The sequence below is a fragment of the Nelusetta ayraudi genome, unplaced genomic scaffold, assembly GCF_046127955.1.
Source record: "Nelusetta ayraudi isolate G7.1 ecotype Tasmania unplaced genomic scaffold, CSIRO-AGI_Nayr_v1 ptg000011l, whole genome shotgun sequence".
Classification (NCBI taxonomy): domain Eukaryota; kingdom Metazoa; phylum Chordata; class Actinopteri; order Tetraodontiformes; family Monacanthidae; genus Nelusetta; species Nelusetta ayraudi.
The window spans coordinates 10,179,812-10,197,463 of NW_027466061.1; the positions used below are offsets into that span (position 1 = coordinate 10,179,812).

The window sequence follows — 17,652 nt, forward strand, 5'->3', positions numbered from 1 at the left end:
ACGCTGATAAGTTACCTCATTGGCGATAGCGAAAGAGCGTGACCGACTTCCATCCTCTTTCCTCCTCAGCTCAGACACGGGACAACATGGGGCGATAAGGAACCTGGTGGGTGTCGGCCAAGAGTCACAAGCACCAGGTGGGTACGGGCGGAGTCGTAGAAACTGATGGAGTCCGTGCTTGGACACATCTTCTTCTTCTTCTTCTTCTTCTTCTTCTTCTTCTTCTTCTTCTTCTTCTTCTCCTTCACAGGGATTTTAATGTGGAGGTGCACTTGAAGTCAAGTTCCAGCCGAAGCTGTTTGTGTGAGAGTCGCCTGCTGGTCGGATGAAAACCTGCTGGTCACTTTAGCCATAAAACTATCACAGGGTTGGGTTCATACCCAACGACAGAAGGCCTTTAACACTGTGGTTTAGTGGTCAAAGGTGTCAGTAAACATCCTTGTGCTCCGCGCAGGCTGCCACACAAATGAAGAATCCATGGACCCACCCGTTGTGCTACATGGATCCTGCCGACAACGCCAGAATGTGGCAAGGTGCAGAGGGCCCGGGCGGGCTTCGAACCCCAGACTCCTGGGTAATAGCCATGCGCGCTTAACCATTCGGCCAAAGGGAAATCCCCTTGGCCAAGTGGCCAGGGCGCATGATCAATTGGAGGCATAGTGACAGGACCGCCACTGTCACGCAGAGATTTGGGGGATTTTTTTTGTCTTCATTCAATTGAAAAAATAAAAACGCCAAACTGAAAATAGGCAAAAGGATATGAAACATCAGGGGCTAAAACACAAAAGAAGCAGCGGGAAAAAAAACTGTTGAGTAATCAGTCTTTGTCCCTTTGGGGAGGATGATTAAAAACAGGAGGTCTGTTGCAACTCCATTGATTGTGCTGCACAACGGAGAAAAGTGTGACGTAAACCCGGTCAGATGAAGAGGCCGGGAGATGTGTCAGACTGCCAGCTGTCCGAACGCAATGCAAAACAAACTCGCCTGGACAAAGGAGTGTCCAAAGCGAACGCTGTTTCCCCATGGGAGGAAGGAACGGGCCAAATAAGATCCCTGCCAAACACACAACCCAAGTATTAGAAATTCTCCGTCCACTGCCGTTGAGTCTTAAAAACGAGATCCAGCTCTGGCTAATGCGAGCTGACTGAGGTCTGACGCTGGTACAGAACCAAAAGATGTTGGAGGACCACAACAAAGGTGGTACCAGCGACTGCCCCCTCCACAACCACCCCCCACAGCCGGTGTCGGGACGCTTCTCGACCTGTCAAAGGTCCAGCTGACGTCGGTCGCCCCCAAAGTCCTTTGTCATGAGCCATAAAAGAGGATTCACAGAGTTTTAAGGGTGAGCGCAGGGCAAAGCAGTTGATGTTAAACAGGGAGAACCTCTACTTTGGCCCCAAACTGTCAACAACATGTTTAGAATCTGCGTACATTAGCCTGCTCGGACTCCATATCGGCGACTCAGAAAGGTTGAGATTTGACTTTGCTCTCGCTGTTTACATTCTCCAGACACAAGGGAGGATGATGGGGGGAAAGACGGAACCGGAGAGGGAGTGTGGGGGGGACGGAGATGGAGACGGGAGGAATTATTTCCAGCTGCGGCGCCTCAACTCACAGTCCTGCAGGACTTGAGGGCCTCTGGCCCCCAGAGACAGCCTAATAGGAACTAAGTTCAGGGCCCCCGAGAAGATGTGTGCACCTTGTGGGTGGATGAGGCCAGGCCGAGATAAAGGAGACTTACGTGACACGTTTAAAGTCCGGCTGTCATCGCCCTGCTTTTGTTTCAAGTTCCTCTCCGACTGGAAATTCACAGGGGGCAGAGTGGTTCCTCAAAACAAGTAACGCTGCAGGATTGAAGATTTGAGCTGCGCGTTTCTTGGCTGTGATCCGACGTGTGCGCCAAGCTGGGGGGAGGGAACTTGAGTCGTCGGGGAGGCTGGTGTGGATGGAGTAGCTGAGGTCTCCCGGGGAGACGGCCGTCATCGCGGTGCCCCCTGACTGAGAGCAGCGTGCCCAGTGGAAGCGTAATGAGGTCGCTTATCAGTCAGGGCGCTGGGAGGGTTCGCCTTGCTTCCTCTCAGCAGCTCTCTGTCAGCCAGCGGGAGGACCAGTGACCTTTACACCAACTGCCAATAATGTCATGTGCCATCACAATCTATGACTGACAATCTCAAACTTCCGGGAGTGGAGCCACAACTGAAGCAGATTTTGTTGTTGTTGTTCTCACCCGTTTTAAAAGGGGGCCCATTGTGGCCATTTCTACATTTGATAAATTCAATTTGGTGGTCTACTTCCAACAATAATCAAGGTCTCTTTGGTTAGAAATATTCAGGTCTTGCAACAATCAGCTTGAAGAGGCTGTGTTGGCTCTCTTCCCCTCGCCCCCACCTGCTCTATCTGTGGCTCCACCATGGAACAGCTCACACCCTTCTGATTCGCCAGCCGCTAACTGCCAGTGTTAGCTAGCGGGTAAGATCACTACTAGCAAAGCTGGCTACTAGTCTCCTCATTTAAAAATAAAAGACCCTGCAGAGACTTTACTGTGAAAATAAGCTGGACCTGTGATGTAGAAAGTTGAGCAAAATCCAAACAGCTTGCTTCAGCGCAGTAACACGGAAAAAGCCTGTGCAGCTAGAAATGCACAAGTTGTAATTTTTTGTACTTTGTGTGTCTGTTTAAATGCCAGTAATGCTAAAAGACATGTTAAAGGTTTTCATAATAGGACCACTTTAAAAGTAAATGCTTGGACTTCAGGATAACAGACTTTGTCATGTTACAGAAAGAGTATTGATAATAGCGGGTAGGAATTGATGTCACAGCATCCCGTGTGTGCATGTGTGTGTTTGAGTATTGCTCTCCGGTTCCTTGTTTATTGGCTGGATCCACCGCCTGTTTACATCAGTGCTGGTGAACAACCAAAAGTGTAGGTTTTTTCAACCTTAAAAGCACGTCAGTAAACAACAAACAGCAGTCAACAGACACTGCTAGACGCTAATGATAACCTAGAATGCTAACATGGTAGCCTAGACCACAATTTACAGGAAAAACAAAGCAATAGAGTGAAAACACCACGAAGGAAGGTCTTGGTTGCTCAGTGCTGCTGCACCACTGAGGACCCGCAGGGAGCAGGTTTGTTCTGGTTAGTGTGGTGAAATGATGTTGCATATAGCCTCCTGACACATTTTGCACAAGCTAGTTGTGGGCAAAAAATTAGCTTTTACAAAATCCAGTGGCAGTTATGATGGTAGTATAAATCAATAAACTGTGACTGTAATTCTGATTTTTTTTTGCAATCACAAATTCTAGTTTATAAATAGAAAAGCAAAAAAATCAACCTGAGCTGTCTGCAGGTACGAACAAAGGCCGCAGACCTGATGCTGCCGGCTCAGGCTCTGTGCTCTCACACCTTGATAAACTAGAACAATAAAGGTGCCAGCGCTCCTGTAAACATATCAGTTCAGCCACTTTGTGTGACAACGATCTCGTGGGGGTGGCGGTGCTTTAACTGTGTGTTTGGGGGGTAAACAAGAACGATAATGAGTCCGCAGTTCAGAGCGACCACAACAAGGCCACAGAGTGCGTGAAAAGAATGTGTAAACCCCAGTAGGGTAATTACTTGAAAAATAATTGGGGTTAAATAGCAGTGGGGGGAAAAAAACAACAACACAAGACTTTTTTTTCTCCCCTCTCAAATCACATGAAAAGGATTCCACCATTTGACTGCTAAGGCAGAAAGAGTCTTTGAAACACCACCAGGAAAGTGGGTCCAGCTAAAAACGTGACCGTGCCTCGTGTGGGTCGGGTTAATGGTACTAAAAATATACGAGGATCAGATCCAGCAACAGCCCGAGGAAATCTTGGAGGAAAATCTCGCGGCGCTGATGGTTTACCGGTGTGGGCCAGGCCTGGTTCTCCAAGATAAACCCGAGGCCGAGAGTTCGGCACCGACATGTTGAAGGATTAATAGGTGGTGCCGTTTTTGGTGAAAAGCAGATGAGACAACACCTCAGATCACAAGTGTTTGGGTTCGGAGGGGTGGAGGGAGATGGATGGAAATGAAGCGCTTACAGGAAAAAACAAACCTTTCTGCCAACATTAACAATCACCTAAAGAGCTTTGGAACCTACTAGAACGCTGTAGAGCTGCAAACTATACTACTTGGGCAGACAAAGTGATGTTTCAAGTTTTAGTTTCTATAAAACATCTGACACTGTGAGGAAAACAGACTTAAATGGAATTAGATTCAGAAAGCTAGCGTGTTTATACGTTAAATCAGCGCTCCCAAACCTTTTTTGCACCATGGCCCAGTTCAAAGCGAGACAACATTTTCACGGACCGGCATGAAAACTGTGGTATTTTCTAAATATGATAATAGACGTGAATCCACTGTGTACCTGTTTGGAATTTTATTGGCATCTTCTTCCTCATCCTCTTAACATGGCGACAACAAAATAACACGAGCAACAAATACATTTTTCTATCTCGACACTCCAAAGGCTGCTGGTCTTTTAATGCAGGGTGCTTGGTCTCTGAGCAGCGAAGCAGTTTTGAAGGCTTCATTGCCTCATTGCCGGTCGCCGCATGTTAAGCAGAGTGGGCTTGTTGTGTAGGAATCTTCTTTCGAGACAAAATCCCTGTTAGTGGAAGGACTCCTTCTATTGTCGATTAAACATTGCTTTCTTTTTCTTGGAAGTCGTGGGCTCTTCCGTCTCCTCACTGGCCCTCATCCTCTTTCCCAAGACGTTCTCATGTTGCTAGCTAGCTTGCTGGCTCGTGGGTTTAATCTAGTGCTCACGTATCATGTGACCGAGACAAGCGCCTTGACATGCATGGCATCAAGACTTGAGCCATTGATGGATGTAACAGAGAGAATCCGGTAATTTTTCAAAATAAAATTGTTCAGACTCGCATAATAAACAAAACAGAATTGATTTAAAGGAAGTTAATAATTCCTTCTGTGTGGCCCGGTACCAAATGACCTACGGACCGGAACAAGTCCGCGACTTGGAGGTCAGGGACCGCTGTGTTAAATGTCCTGTCCTGTACAAGCAAGGTAGTATCTTACTGTATACATTTGCAAGTATTTGTAAGTACTGTTTATATTGATTACTTATCCTACCAAAGTTAGTCAAAAATCCAAAGAGATCTGTGGAAGCCGGCGTGATAAAAACGAGTCTATTCACTTTATCATGAGACATTTAACAAGAATTTTACCATAATGTTTGTCAATTTTTTTTCAATGGAAATCAGCTGGACAAATGTTAAGATGAACACTTTTCAACGAACATTCTAAACCTTTGAACCAAAATCTCCATCAGTGTTTTGAAGAATTTGGTAAAAATGTGGAGACATGGCGGGAAGAGACTGTAAAAAACACAATTTGGAACTGCAGCACAATAGTATCATTTCCGATGTTGTGAACAAAGCACATTTGGCAGCTTATTAGTCCAATCAACCTAATCTCCTTCTGGGCAGCGTGCCTGATCCGCGATGAACATGCCGGCCTAGAAACTAAATCAAGATATGGCGGCACACGCACAGGCACGGTTAAACGGTTCAACCTGTTGGCCGGTTTGCTGGGGGGTTAGCGCGGCTAACACGGCTAGCACAGCCTAAAAGCAGAAGACAAGGCTCCAAAGACAAACTGTGAGGGTTCCTAAAGCTTTCTCACATGTGAACACAGTCACGCCACCCCGGCATGTTTTCTATATGGAGGCCATATTATTCCAGGAAGCCGTTGGGGAGTGGGGTTAAAGCCTGGAATGCGCACTATTTCCCAACAGGAAGCCGAGCGCAGAGGTCCACCATCGCCCCACGCCCAGATGTCTCCGTGGCCAGTACAGTCGGCGGTTTCAACTACGCCGAGGGAAACGCAGGAATTCTTCAAAAGGCAGCGGACACAAGCATTTTTTTTGGGGCATTTTTATTAAAGACATTTTCATCTTTGATATGTCTTACAGTTATATTATAAAAAAAAATAATGTTACAAAAATATTGAAAGGCACTTTTTTTTTTTTTTTAAATACAAAGGCGTTCTAGAGCAGTCTGACTGGAGAGCTTTGTTTTGGTTTTCTACTCCGTTTTAAAAAAACAAAAAAAACAAACAACTTTATTATTCACAAGCTGTCAGCTTTACTGGGTGATATCTGCCGAGCATTTTGCCTCTCTGGAGCAGCACGTTTGGACATTTACACAGGTCTCGACACAAAGTCGTAGTGGGCGTTTCTCACGTTATAAACAAGTACATAAACAGGTTGACTTACAGATATTTACAGTTTATGGTTGAAACACAAGTTTGTCTACATGCCTCAGATGAGAGTTTGTCTCGGTCAACTGAGATTGAATGACGTTTCCATTCAGTGGTTTTTCAAAAAATCTACAATGATGATTAATAATAACTGCCTGCGTTACATGGTTTCACACAGACGTGGCGAGTTTTTGGCACAATACAGAGCCTCATCTTCACACACACTTTGAGCATTTTCTTCTCTCCAGTGGAGCAGCATGGTACTATTTATACCCCCTCCAAAAAAACCCTCTAAAAATATTGACAACACAACATGTTTAGCCCTCTGTTTACAGTCTCCCACTGAAACCAAGGTTTTTTTGGGACCTTTCACATGTTTGGAAGGAGACAAAAGCAAGGCAGTCTCCGAGGGTCATGCCAACATGAGAATGGCAGGTATCAGTACCCTTTGTGACATCACACAGGGCTGATTTACAGAGCGGTGCATGTTTAACGCAGCCGGACAGGCCAAAGAGGTAAAAGATGGACTTGTATCTTAGGGTAGGGTTCAATGTCACTGAAGCCGATTTAGCACAATATGGGACCCTTAATAAGAAAAGTAATGAGATTTTTGGTGCCACCTAAAGACTTCCGTGCACACGCTCGCTGGCTCGGTAGCGACAGTAAATCACAGGGTTTTCAGCAGTGCACAACATGCAGTGATGCATTCAGTCTGCAGGAGAGTTTGTCTGAAGAGGCCACACACACACACACACACACACACACACACACACACACACACACACACACACACACACACACACACACACACACACACACACACACACACACACACACACACACACACACACACACACACACACACACACACACACACACACACACACACACACACACAGTTATTATTTCATTAAATGGCTCAATGGGGTCTCGTCCTGCCCAGCAGAAAGAGGCCCACGTCCCACACATATGGTTTCACTGTAACACACATACTCACTCACACACACGCTACTGTAACTTATGTGCACCATTTGAGAAACACTACATTGTGAACATAATAAAAAAGGCAAAAAGTCTTTACAAAGCTTTTTCAAAAGCTTCACTTCAGGTCATTCAAGTGGCGAAAACCAGTACTGGGCTTCAGCTAGATTAGTGCTAATAGTCACACACACTCTACATAGTTAAAACCAAATAAAAACAAGTCATCCTTCGTCCAACTGAGGATTTTGTTTTTTGTCGCGAGGAGTCGTTTGAATTCGTCACACTGAGCGAATGGCAGGAATATTATTTGCTTCCGTTAAAGGAAGTGGCGAGGAAATGGGAGGAAGGCACCAGAGCCCCACCTAGCGGGCCGCTGCCTTTGATTTCCAGACTTGCTGGTGGAGCGGCCTTGACGGAGGAGACATGTTGCAGATCTTCTGAAGAAGAGGAACAAAAGAGCTCCTTTCTATTTTTCCACGTTCGAACCCTCGTGCGACAGTGAGTGGGGGAAGAAACGGGGAATGTTTTTTTCCATCCAGAAAGCAAAAATGTTGCCGGACTTGTTTTCCATCGACTCCTCTCCGGTGGCCGAGCCTCCGCAGTTCGTGCGCATCCAGGAGCTCGCCCAGAGTTTAGCTAGGATCCAGTTTGGACCGCGGTGGCGATCTGGACGGCAGAGCTCCGCGTGACGGCCGCCACTACGCCATGATGAGAGGGTTGTTGCGCTCCCTGATGTCTGCAGGGGGAGCGAGGTCTTTCTTCACAGGGGTTGCGGAGAGAGTCGAACGCCTCCCTTTGGTCCTGAACAAGTCGGACACGTAGAAAACCTGGAAAGAAAAAAAATGGAGAAAGGAAGAGAAAACAAAAACCCTGAGTGACAAACATCGGCAGTGACTTGGAGTTCGAACCATCAGCGCGTGGGGAGCGATTGGGCAGTGCAGTCCACTCACTATGCAGTAGGCCACCAGGGCGCCCTGGATGAAACCCGCTAGCACGTCGGTGGGATGGTGCTTGTGGTCGGACACCCGGGACAGGCCAGTGTAGAAGGACATCATGATGAGGGTGAACTGGGTGAGAGGGCGCAGCAGCCGGGCGCCGTGCCAGGTGAAGCGGGACTGAAGGTAAAACTGAGACAAAGAGGTCGAGTTTGTCAAGCGTTCTCAGGATCGATGGAGGACACGTGGAAAGGGAAGTTTCTAAACGCCAGCAACTCACCACCAGATAGAGCATGGTGTACATGGAGAACGAGGCGTGTCCGGAGAAGAAAGACTTCCTGAGAGGGACCAACACAAGTGTTTGATGTAGAAACGCATAATATATCAAAGAAAACGTGAACATGTCCCAGACTTGCGGCTCACCTGGCCTCCTGCACTTTGCTCTCGGGCCCCTGGCACTGGTAGTCGGTGATGTAGCCCAGGGAGCAGTTGATGGTGGAGAAGTCTGGCTTGCACACGTCCAGGAAGTGCGGGCGCATGCGGCCCACCGACACTTTGGCGATGTCGGTGAACGACTGGCTGATGGCGCAGCCGAAGATGAACACGCCCACCTGCTTGTAGAGGGCCGAGATGTAGGGGTTGCCCACAAAAGACTTGGAGCCCTCGTTCAGGAAGTAGATCCTGTAGCTCTCACCGATGATGATCTGAAAGAGACGTCGGCGTCAGTGACAGCTCTGGGGGCGGCAAGGCACAGGAGTGAGGACATTTAGTGAGAGACAGCAAGGAGAAACAAGTCTTACTCATTTAGTGTGGGGTTAGGGTTTCAGAAGGGCGGAAGGTTTTGCATAGCTTTTCTAATTAACTTTTATTTATTTTCGAAATCCTACCAGTTTAATCTTGTTTGATTTAGTTTTTTTCAGAATAAAAAAGTTTTCATCCCCACCCAGCGGCCTTGAGGGGCTCACTTCTGGGCGCCGTGAACCTCTGTGAACCTGATGGAAATGTGTGCGAGACTGTGTGATTCACGGAGGGTGGATATTCGGGGCGGACTACGACGGTCAGACTTAAGTCATGGGTGCAACTGAAATAACATCTCTGTGGACGGAGGTGTTATTACGAGCAGCTGAAATAGAAGACGGCGATGCTTCCTGAAGTGGCTCTCTCAAGCACTTGGACGGAGGTGTTTACCTGTGCCATTACACTGCGGGGACAAAAAGATTGAGACGTCGTGGGAGGCGAGTCGGCCCTGCGTCTGCTCCGGCTACTTTTCTCCAAGAGGGTAAATAAACCAGCGAGCGAAAAACGGAATGGTTTGCCGTGCGAGGCACTCGCAGCGAGGGCGACGGCCTCATTTAAGTCCCTGCAGCTGTTGGAGCTGCTGAAAAGCCTCCCCAACCCCCGTCGTGCCCTGCTGTCAGGAAAAGAAGACGAAAGAAAGACAGCAGAGGGATGGAAGGTGACAGAGACCCAGCAGAATGCTGAAGAGCAGGAGGAGGAGGAGGAGGAGGAGGGAGAACCGAGGAGGAATGAGGAGTGGGAGGGGGAAGCACTGCTGGTTCTAATCAGCAGAAACGCTGAGCTAGGTCTGATTTCTGGTGGCCAGACATCTCCAGCGCGCACATCGGGGGCCCCGTTTGTTTTTCAGCGCGGGGGCCGACTCTCCGCAGCGGCTCACATTTCACAAGGGCACGTCTGGCTGTTTTGCACGTCGCAGATCTCGGCCTCAAACGACATTCTTTCAAGGGGCTCCGGGGGAAAAAAAAAAAAAAAAAAAAAGTCTCATTCTGGGAAACACGCTCTCCAGAAGATGTGAGGGGCGGGGGGTGGGGCTTTGTGGAGATCTGATGGGCTGAAGGCAGCGTGGGGTATCCACCACCATCCAGGCCTTTGGAGCCGAGCTGACAAAGGCCGGCAGCTTTCACGAAGCTGAGACCTCAGCAGAAAGCCACAAAGAGCAAGATGTTGATTTGTGGCCGATGTTAAATGTCTTGCGTGTCCACAGAGACGGTGTGGTGTTTTCATTTCTTTGGAGGGGAAAAAACGTCTCCGTCTGCGTTGTAAAGACGGAGGCCTCGAGTGTTTGTCAGCTCCACTCTGTGGGAAATGAGGCACTTAATCGCCCAAACATTTTGTGTTCTCCAGCTCACGCACGGCTCATATGAAGTCTCGTTTGGCGAGGGCAAAACGGGACATGTGGCACAGTCTCCTTGTTTGGGGCCGTCGCCACAAATCCGACCCCGTCAATTACAGAATTTCACCAAACAACCATTGCGTCAACCATAATTATATGGGTCCAGTACAACTTCTCACCATGAAAACCATTGCTGCCCCGAGGTCAAAGAGAAGTCTACACTTGAGTAAAAGAGCACTGCGGTTCCCCAGGAGACCCGATGCGGTATCCAGGGCCCGGGCATCGCTTTCTGTGAGCCAATCACGACATCCGTCGCATTTTCAACACCCAAGGGGCTCTCGGTCGGCTGCTAAATATTTGCTCAGCTATTAAGTTTTATATTGTGGCAGCCAGTTGTTAGCTAAATAGTTGCTCAGGTGCTGGATTCAATTTGCTGATTGGATTAAGTCACGACAGACAGAAACAAATAGACACTACTTTAAGTGTCACTTTGCTGTAGTCAAACATAATCATCCATAATTATAATAATTTGGAAAATGGGGTTAAACTGGGCCGCAGACGGGCTCATGTGTGAAGGCAAACAATTAGATGGAGGGAGATGTAAGGGGGCACATTTTTTTCTTCTTTTCCTTTTTTGTAACCAAGTACATTAGACTGATTTTTACGTTGCTGTTCCAATTTTGTGGAAATGCAGGATAGTCATTTTTAAATAGTTTGGGTGGAAAATATTCCCCTCACTTGCCTAATATTCATTACAAAATACAAGGACATTTTTTTTTCTCTTAACATGATAATCTTTAGTGATTATGTGCGTATGTTTAAATATGGCAAACAAAGAACAATAAGCTCAGTTTTAGTGCGACAACATTTTGGGAATATCCATTAATGCAAAACCCAACACTAACTTGCTTTTAACTGTTAAATAAGATTTTAAACCAAGAAAAGAAAGAAAGAAGGGAAAAAGAGTGAGTTGAACTGAGATCAGGAGTAACGTTTTGGATCGTTTCAGCTGCTAAGACAGTTTCATTTCATTTAAGGGAATGTGCATGGATCCTGAAGAATGTATTTTCCCCCTGTAATCAAATACAGTAGTTTTACAGTGCGATTGTTTCATAGTGTTTAAAGCCACGAGAGAAGTCTGGGGGGCACCAAAATGTCCCGTTGATTAGAAATCAGGGTCAAAGCACAGTGTGAGGTGTGAGTGGGTGCTGCTAGTATCGGCGGAGGCTTCACAGGGCGTGAAGATGACATTAGTGATCAAGGTGAGGTGACTTACAGACAGGATGGTGATAAGAATGCCAGCGGCGCTAAGCACACCGTCGCTAATGGTGTCTCCGTTTTTGGCCGGGTACTTGATGGACTCATCGTCGCAGTAAAACCCTCTGCGGTAAGGCTGAACAGCGCTGGTCTCAATGACCAAGAAAGGCAGGCCGGCTAGTGTGGTGAAGCAGTGAGCGAGAGAGACAGGGGGTGGGGGGGTGGGGAGGGAGAAGGCGGGTGGTGGGTTAATGATACACACACAACAAGAGGTCGCAGGTACAAGCCAGAGCCAGCAGGGGAGCATCTGGGAGCGGCTCGGTCCGTTCTGAGGATGTCGCTGCTGCAAGTCTGCTGAACACTCCACTAATTGGAGAGCTACGGCGACAGCCTGGCGGTGCTTACCGGTTCAGCTTGCTCTCTGTGTTTGTCTGACTTCATGTTGAAATAAGGAAATATTCAGATTTCCAACTACTGCTAAACGGACCGAGTGCGTCCCGGCAGATGCTCTCCTGTCGCCTTGCAGTACCTGAGCAGAACTTACTGAGACCACGGGCACAGTGACGCCCATGGCTGTGAGCACCGTGTTGGACACTGTGCTGCCCTTATAGCTCAGCCTGATGCTGTTGTCGTTGCAGAAGAATCCTCTGTGGTAAGGCGGGAAGGGAGACTTGTGCAAGGACACGGCGACAAGCATCACTGCATGGTCGCACACACATTGTCATCATCAGTGGATATTTGTAAACAGGAAAAGCAAACAGAGAAGCACATCAACAGAGTCAATCTGAAGACAAAACCTCCACATCAAACAGGCACTCAACACATACATTGCATCCGGTTTGTGCTTCCATCAGCAGCAAAAATAAAAGGTGACATAACATTCTGACAGAGGTGCAACAAATCAAAGCGGCCTCATTATTTTTTTTTTTTTTAACTTGAATGAACCTTTAGTGCTTAGAATAACACAGACAGATCTGAACAGGATGGGCTGCTGCTAAAAGGGTTTGGTGAGTCATGTTCGGAGAGACCATTGTTGCTAAATGACAAATAGAAAAAAAGAAAAGCACCCACCACAAATGCTATCGGAGCTCCCATTTCATCTAGACGTTGCTTTCAAGTGCACTTGGAAAGGGCCCATTTTAAAATGCCTCCGGTTGGGGGGGGGGGGGGGGGTCTGAGCAATTCTGCATTTATCGTCACTTAAAAGTGTCCAGAAAAAAGAAATCTTGTTTATCTCCTGACAACAAATGTAGAGTGGGTGTTGATGTACACACCCCTCCCTCCCCCTTTCCGCCTCCACTTTACCATTAAGTCTGAATGCAGAGCTTTGAAACTGGAGCGTGACCATGGAACCCCGAGAGACGCCTCAAAAAGCGCCCAGAGAATTCGGAAAACACGCTTTAAATCACTTCAAAGTGGCGTTTGACTAACGGCACGGCTTTCAAGTCGCCCTTTGAATAATTCTGCGATGTGCCGACAAGAGAAAGCAAACACCAGCTCGCCGTCACTCACACGTTCCCCTGCCTTGGCTCTGCATCCCGAGAACCCAACAGCATCGGGGTGCAGAGGTCAGGCAGGCTGACGGTGCCGCGGCTGTGTCTGTGTGTGTGTGATTTCCCAAAGCAAATGTCAACACACCAAGACCCCATTAAATCCTCCGCACCCCCCCCCCCCCTCAGCCCTGGACAGCTGACTCCGGCCCTTTCTAAAGTCCAGCTGGGCGGTGCTCAGGTTACAGCCCGAGCTCCGCCGCCCGGTGGGAACTCCAGAACGACGGCCTTCCCTCAGCGCTCAGAGGGGATTCACGCTATTGACATTTCTCGTTTGGTTCCCGCTCTCCAAACAAACGGCCGAACGGCAACAACGGCGATTTGGGTGGCGAGAGAAAGACCCGAAAGCTCTCTTGACTGCACAAATACACAGAACCTCAAGTGTTAAATCCTCACGGTGGGACCCCTCTCAGTCAGCCCGGCCTGGGAGCAGAAATGAGCCTTCCAGACGCTCCAACAACAACAATATCTAGATGAAGGGAAAGTACTGGATCTGTAATCCAGAGACCTGACCCTGCAAAGGGGATCCAGAGGCCCGAGCAGGGACACAGACAAATAGCTGTCAGATGGAATTAAGTATCTACATGAGCGGCTGATTGGAAATAAAGAACAAGGCTGCAGTCAGACACTTCTGTTTTCCAGACATTTCTCCACCTTCCATTGCCTCCCATCCATCCATCCAAATGGTGCACCATCAGCACTCAGCCAGGATTTTCCCCTCCTTTCCCTGCTCTGACAGCAAGCGGAGGAGAAGGACAAGGAGGAGAGGGAGGAAGAGGAGGTGGGGGTCCAGGTCTTGCCAACAACAACAACATGGGTCAGCAGGATTGTGTACCTCTTTCGCATTAGCTTGACACCGACCCAAAGACAACAGAACACAAAAAAAATGATGCAGTTCCCTTTCGCGGTGTGTTTTCACATCTATTCTGCAGTCTGCTTATAGTGTGGAGACACTTCAAGCCAGGATCACCGTTCCAGCGCACAACCGAGGCGCTGAGGCACATCCCCACACAGGGAAAACTTACTACGAAGGCACACTTGTTGAGTTGTTGCCGGTTCCCCTTTCCCCCAGTTCAGGACCGGCGGGTCCGTGAAGCTGCAGCTTGTGGAAAGTAGAATCACTGTCTAATGCCGCAAAGAAACCCCCACCGTGTTTTGGAGACTTTTTGCCAAAACGCCAGGCGTAACTACTTTAAATAAACAGACACACATTTTCCATTCGTGGCGATCCGTCTCTGTCTGGAGGTCGTTGTAGTGCGTGCAGAGCCATGTTTTTTGCTCTCACTAGCCCTCCACCTCCCCTCCCAACACACCCCTTCACTCTGCCTCGAGTGTGTCTGTCTGTCCATCAATCACTCAATGTAGCTCGCTGCTGAAAACTTGGTCCAAAGTTCTACAACGAGGGAGGAAGCAGTTCTGACTGTAGGTGAGCATCGACACGGCATGAATGGTGGCTACAACTGTTGCTTTTTGACAGCAATTCATTATTTTAAAAAGGAACAGAGCTATTGCAAAGCAGCGTATTGCAAAAATATTCTTCCTATACTACATAATAAATACAAGTTCCACAATGTAAACCATGCCTGACAGATTCAAGCTTAAAAAGCCTGTATTTACAAAACCCAAACTCTACACTCTGAACTCTATTACACATAAAAAACACATGACATTAAAAGAATGACAGACTTGAGAAATTACGCCAGCAGTCAAAAACATAATGTCAAGTCAATTAAATCTGATCCACTTCTCAGAGGCTGACAGAAACAAAACAGGTGGCCTTTGCTTTTCTTTGCATTCGATTCATTTCCTGTCAGGATTCAGTTGGATGGCCACTTAACTGGCCCCGCAGTCGGGCCATGACGGTCTACTGTGGCCTGCAAGGGTTCACGTGCATGTGAGGAGAAATAGAGACATTTTCTTCAACGCAGAAATACAAGAGCAGCAATCAGCGTGGAAGAATGGCGGTGGCAGACCCACGATTTCCTCTCTGTGGCTGCGCTCTGCAGACCACATCTTTAGGCAGAAAAACACTGCTGGTTTGTTGACAAGCATCTCTGTGGGCGACATGTACATAGAGACCATGGTGGGGATTTTACCCACCATGGAGACAAAAATCTAAGTAGCTAGACTAAATATAGCTCAGTGGGAGAAGGAAAAACTGTTTAGCTTGGGATCTTTCATGGGGCTTTGTTTTATCACAATAGCTTTGTGGGGGCTTTTCCCATGCGGTTGCTGACAATTTATTCTATAGCTTTACGCTAGTTTCCTGTTTGCAAATCACACATCACAGAACATACTGGAAACATTACTGACAGACAAGACAAAATAATGACAATGATAAAAACAAGATAATTAGTTAATGGCCAAAGGTCTAGACAATGTACAGTTGCCAAAGTCTTTGCAAGACCAGTGAGTTTTTAACTCCACTGGGGAAAAACTCTCAACCTTAAGGGCCTTTGAGTGGTTTCTGATTCAAAATACACTGGACCAGTGCTTGGTCAGACTATTGGAAGTCTCTAGCCTGTCAGTGAACATCCTAGAGATGAGAAAAGTCCATCATTTTTGTTACCACAAAAGATAGCCAAAGTTTCCAGGACAGTCACAGGGGCCACGGCCAGGCATCGACTTCTGGCCATTTCATTTTTGCTTCCTTCCAAACATGTTGAAAGCAAAGCTTGAACAGAAGGGTTTTAGACCATCCATCGTGTGAAGCTACCCCACTGGGGTCCAAAGTCAAGATCTGAAACATCCCACATTTAAGCAAAAGTCTATTGCACATCACAGGACCCGAGCTGCTGGCCTCTCAGGAATGACCGTCACACCACTTCCCTTCATTACAGCAAACACACACACACATTAGGCCAGATGTTAAGATCAAGAGAATTCCTGGCCGTGTGGAATGTGAGCCATTACGGAAAATATAATGAGTCCAGTGCGCAGACCCCCACCAGTGCAGGTGTGAAGGAACCACAGGACCGTTCCTCCAGGAACCACACATCACTCCCTCCGTTCGGCAGCAAAAACAAAAATCTTTGGATAAGAAAAGTGTTATCCTAGCTGCGAAAATGAACTCGAACTTCATCTCAACGACAACGGCTGGTTAGTTCGGCACTACTTGTTGCTCTTGACTCGTGACAAGTTGGTAACTGAAACGGTTAAAAGCGAACGGCTATTTCTCAGTGTTAAACTGCGAACAGGGTTAGGGCGAATAGAAAAACAACAACAATACTTTCTACAGACACCTTTATCAATTGTCGAAAAACAGAGGCTACAATGACTTACCACGACATTCGACATGCAATTAACAAACTGTGCTCAACATCAATTTAACGTCAGTTGAAACTGCGTCAACGGGCGAGCCAATTAAATTCGAAACTGCATCCTGACGAAGACGGAGGAATTACGACAGGCACGTGATTCATTTTTACGCTGGACACAGAAATGAGTGACTCAATAAAACAAAAGCAGTAAGGATTGGAGTGTGACTCTTACCTAGGAAGAGGCAGAAGAGATCCACGCCGACCAGCAACTTTCTCCGACTGTGGTCTTTGCCATTATTGTTGTTGAGCGAACTCCCGCCGTTCCTCGCTTCGGCTGCCATAGTCTTCTCATATATCAGACAGCGTTGCATTTAAACCGTCTTACGTTGCTCAAGAATTAAAAAAAAAAAAAAGAAAGAAAGAAAAGAAAAGGATATTAAAACGAGCTATCTATGATTAGCTACGAGAGCGGGCAGATCCTCCTTCAACGAAGCGGAGGAACGGTCATGCGAAAGTGTGCGACTCTACGGAAAGTGCTGGAGCTCTAAAGTCCGACCACTACTTCCTGTCTCTGCCTGCCTGCCCCTCAAGCTCCTCACCATCCTTCGCTCCTGGCTTTGGAGGGGCGGTGGGAGTCCTTGTAAAAGGCCCTCCAGGGAAACCACTCCTCCGGCCCCTCCCCCTTTAATTAGAGCCATAAGTTATGCAAGGCGATCCATTCCCACAGTGTATGTGTGTGTGTGTGTGTGTGTGTGTGTGTGTGTGTGTGTGTGTGTGTGTGTGTGTGTGTGTAGAGGGGGGCTCGCTGCCTCACAGCTGCAACATGGGGCTGGTGTGTGTGTGTGTGTGTGTGTGGCGACATTACAAGTTAATTTCAGCTGAGGCGGGAGGTGGTGGGGAGGGGAGGGGACTTCTGGGAAAGGGCAAAGCTTGTGCAGCCACAACCTTTGCCATGCGGCGAGAACTCTGTTACTCACTTAATATGACAAATTAGCTAAAAATGTACATGTGTTAGTTGTCACAAGCAGCAACAGAGTGCAGTTTGTGTTGACTCCTGAAATAGATATGGATTGCTGGAAACTCCAATAGCGCAATCCTGTGCGTACATCTTAACATACATTTGGTCCAAGCTGATTGGCTGTCGTCATGGTCTTACGAACAAAGAGACTCGATGAGACATCATGGCTGTCAAATGTGGGATGAACATCTCAGTGGAACTGCTGCTGCTGCATAACCACATACATTGAAACTAGTGTAAATGAAGATGACACATGGATGCAAGGACTGTTAG

General features: G+C 47.6%; 1 protein-coding gene across 2 annotated transcripts; it reads right to left on the reverse strand.

Annotated features, from left to right (window-relative positions):
• Window positions 1-6,787: 6,787 nt before the first annotated feature.
• LOC142884822 (phospholipid phosphatase 3-like) lies at window positions 6,788-17,092 on the reverse strand. Of its 2 annotated transcripts, none has more exons than XM_076020742.1 (6): window positions 16,594-17,092; window positions 11,571-11,728; window positions 8,587-8,867; window positions 8,444-8,501; window positions 8,179-8,355; window positions 6,788-8,055 (listed from the first exon to the last, which is right to left on the reverse strand). In XM_076020742.1, the coding sequence occupies exons 1-6, from the start codon at window positions 16,730-16,732 to the stop codon at window positions 7,927-7,929; spliced, it is 942 nt and encodes a 313-aa protein (XP_075876857.1). In that variant the 5' UTR covers window positions 16,733-17,092; the 3' UTR covers window positions 6,788-7,926. The 2 variants fall into 2 exon arrangements, with proteins under 2 accessions (XP_075876857.1, XP_075876858.1); XM_076020743.1 differs by lacking the exon at window positions 11,571-11,728 and adding an exon at window positions 12,096-12,250 and having other exon boundaries at window positions 16,594-17,085.
• Between the last annotated feature and the right edge of the window lie 560 nt (window positions 17,093-17,652).

What these genes read in the sequence shown, in the direction of transcription:
- LOC142884822 (XM_076020742.1), bottom strand. Translation starts at nt 16,732, where the DNA reads ATGCAACGCTGTCTGATATATGAGAAGACTATGGCAGCCGAAGCGAGG. An exon ending in TTCTTATCACCATCCTGTCT is followed by an intron (nt 8,868 to 11,570) that starts GTAAGTCACCTC and finishes CGTCTCTTTCAG; the next exon opens with ATCATCATCGGTGAGAGCTA. An exon ending in AGCAAAGTGCAGGAGGCCAG is followed by an intron (nt 8,502 to 8,586) that starts GTGAGCCGCAAG and finishes GGTCCCTCTCAG; the next exon opens with GAAGTCTTTCTTCTCCGGAC.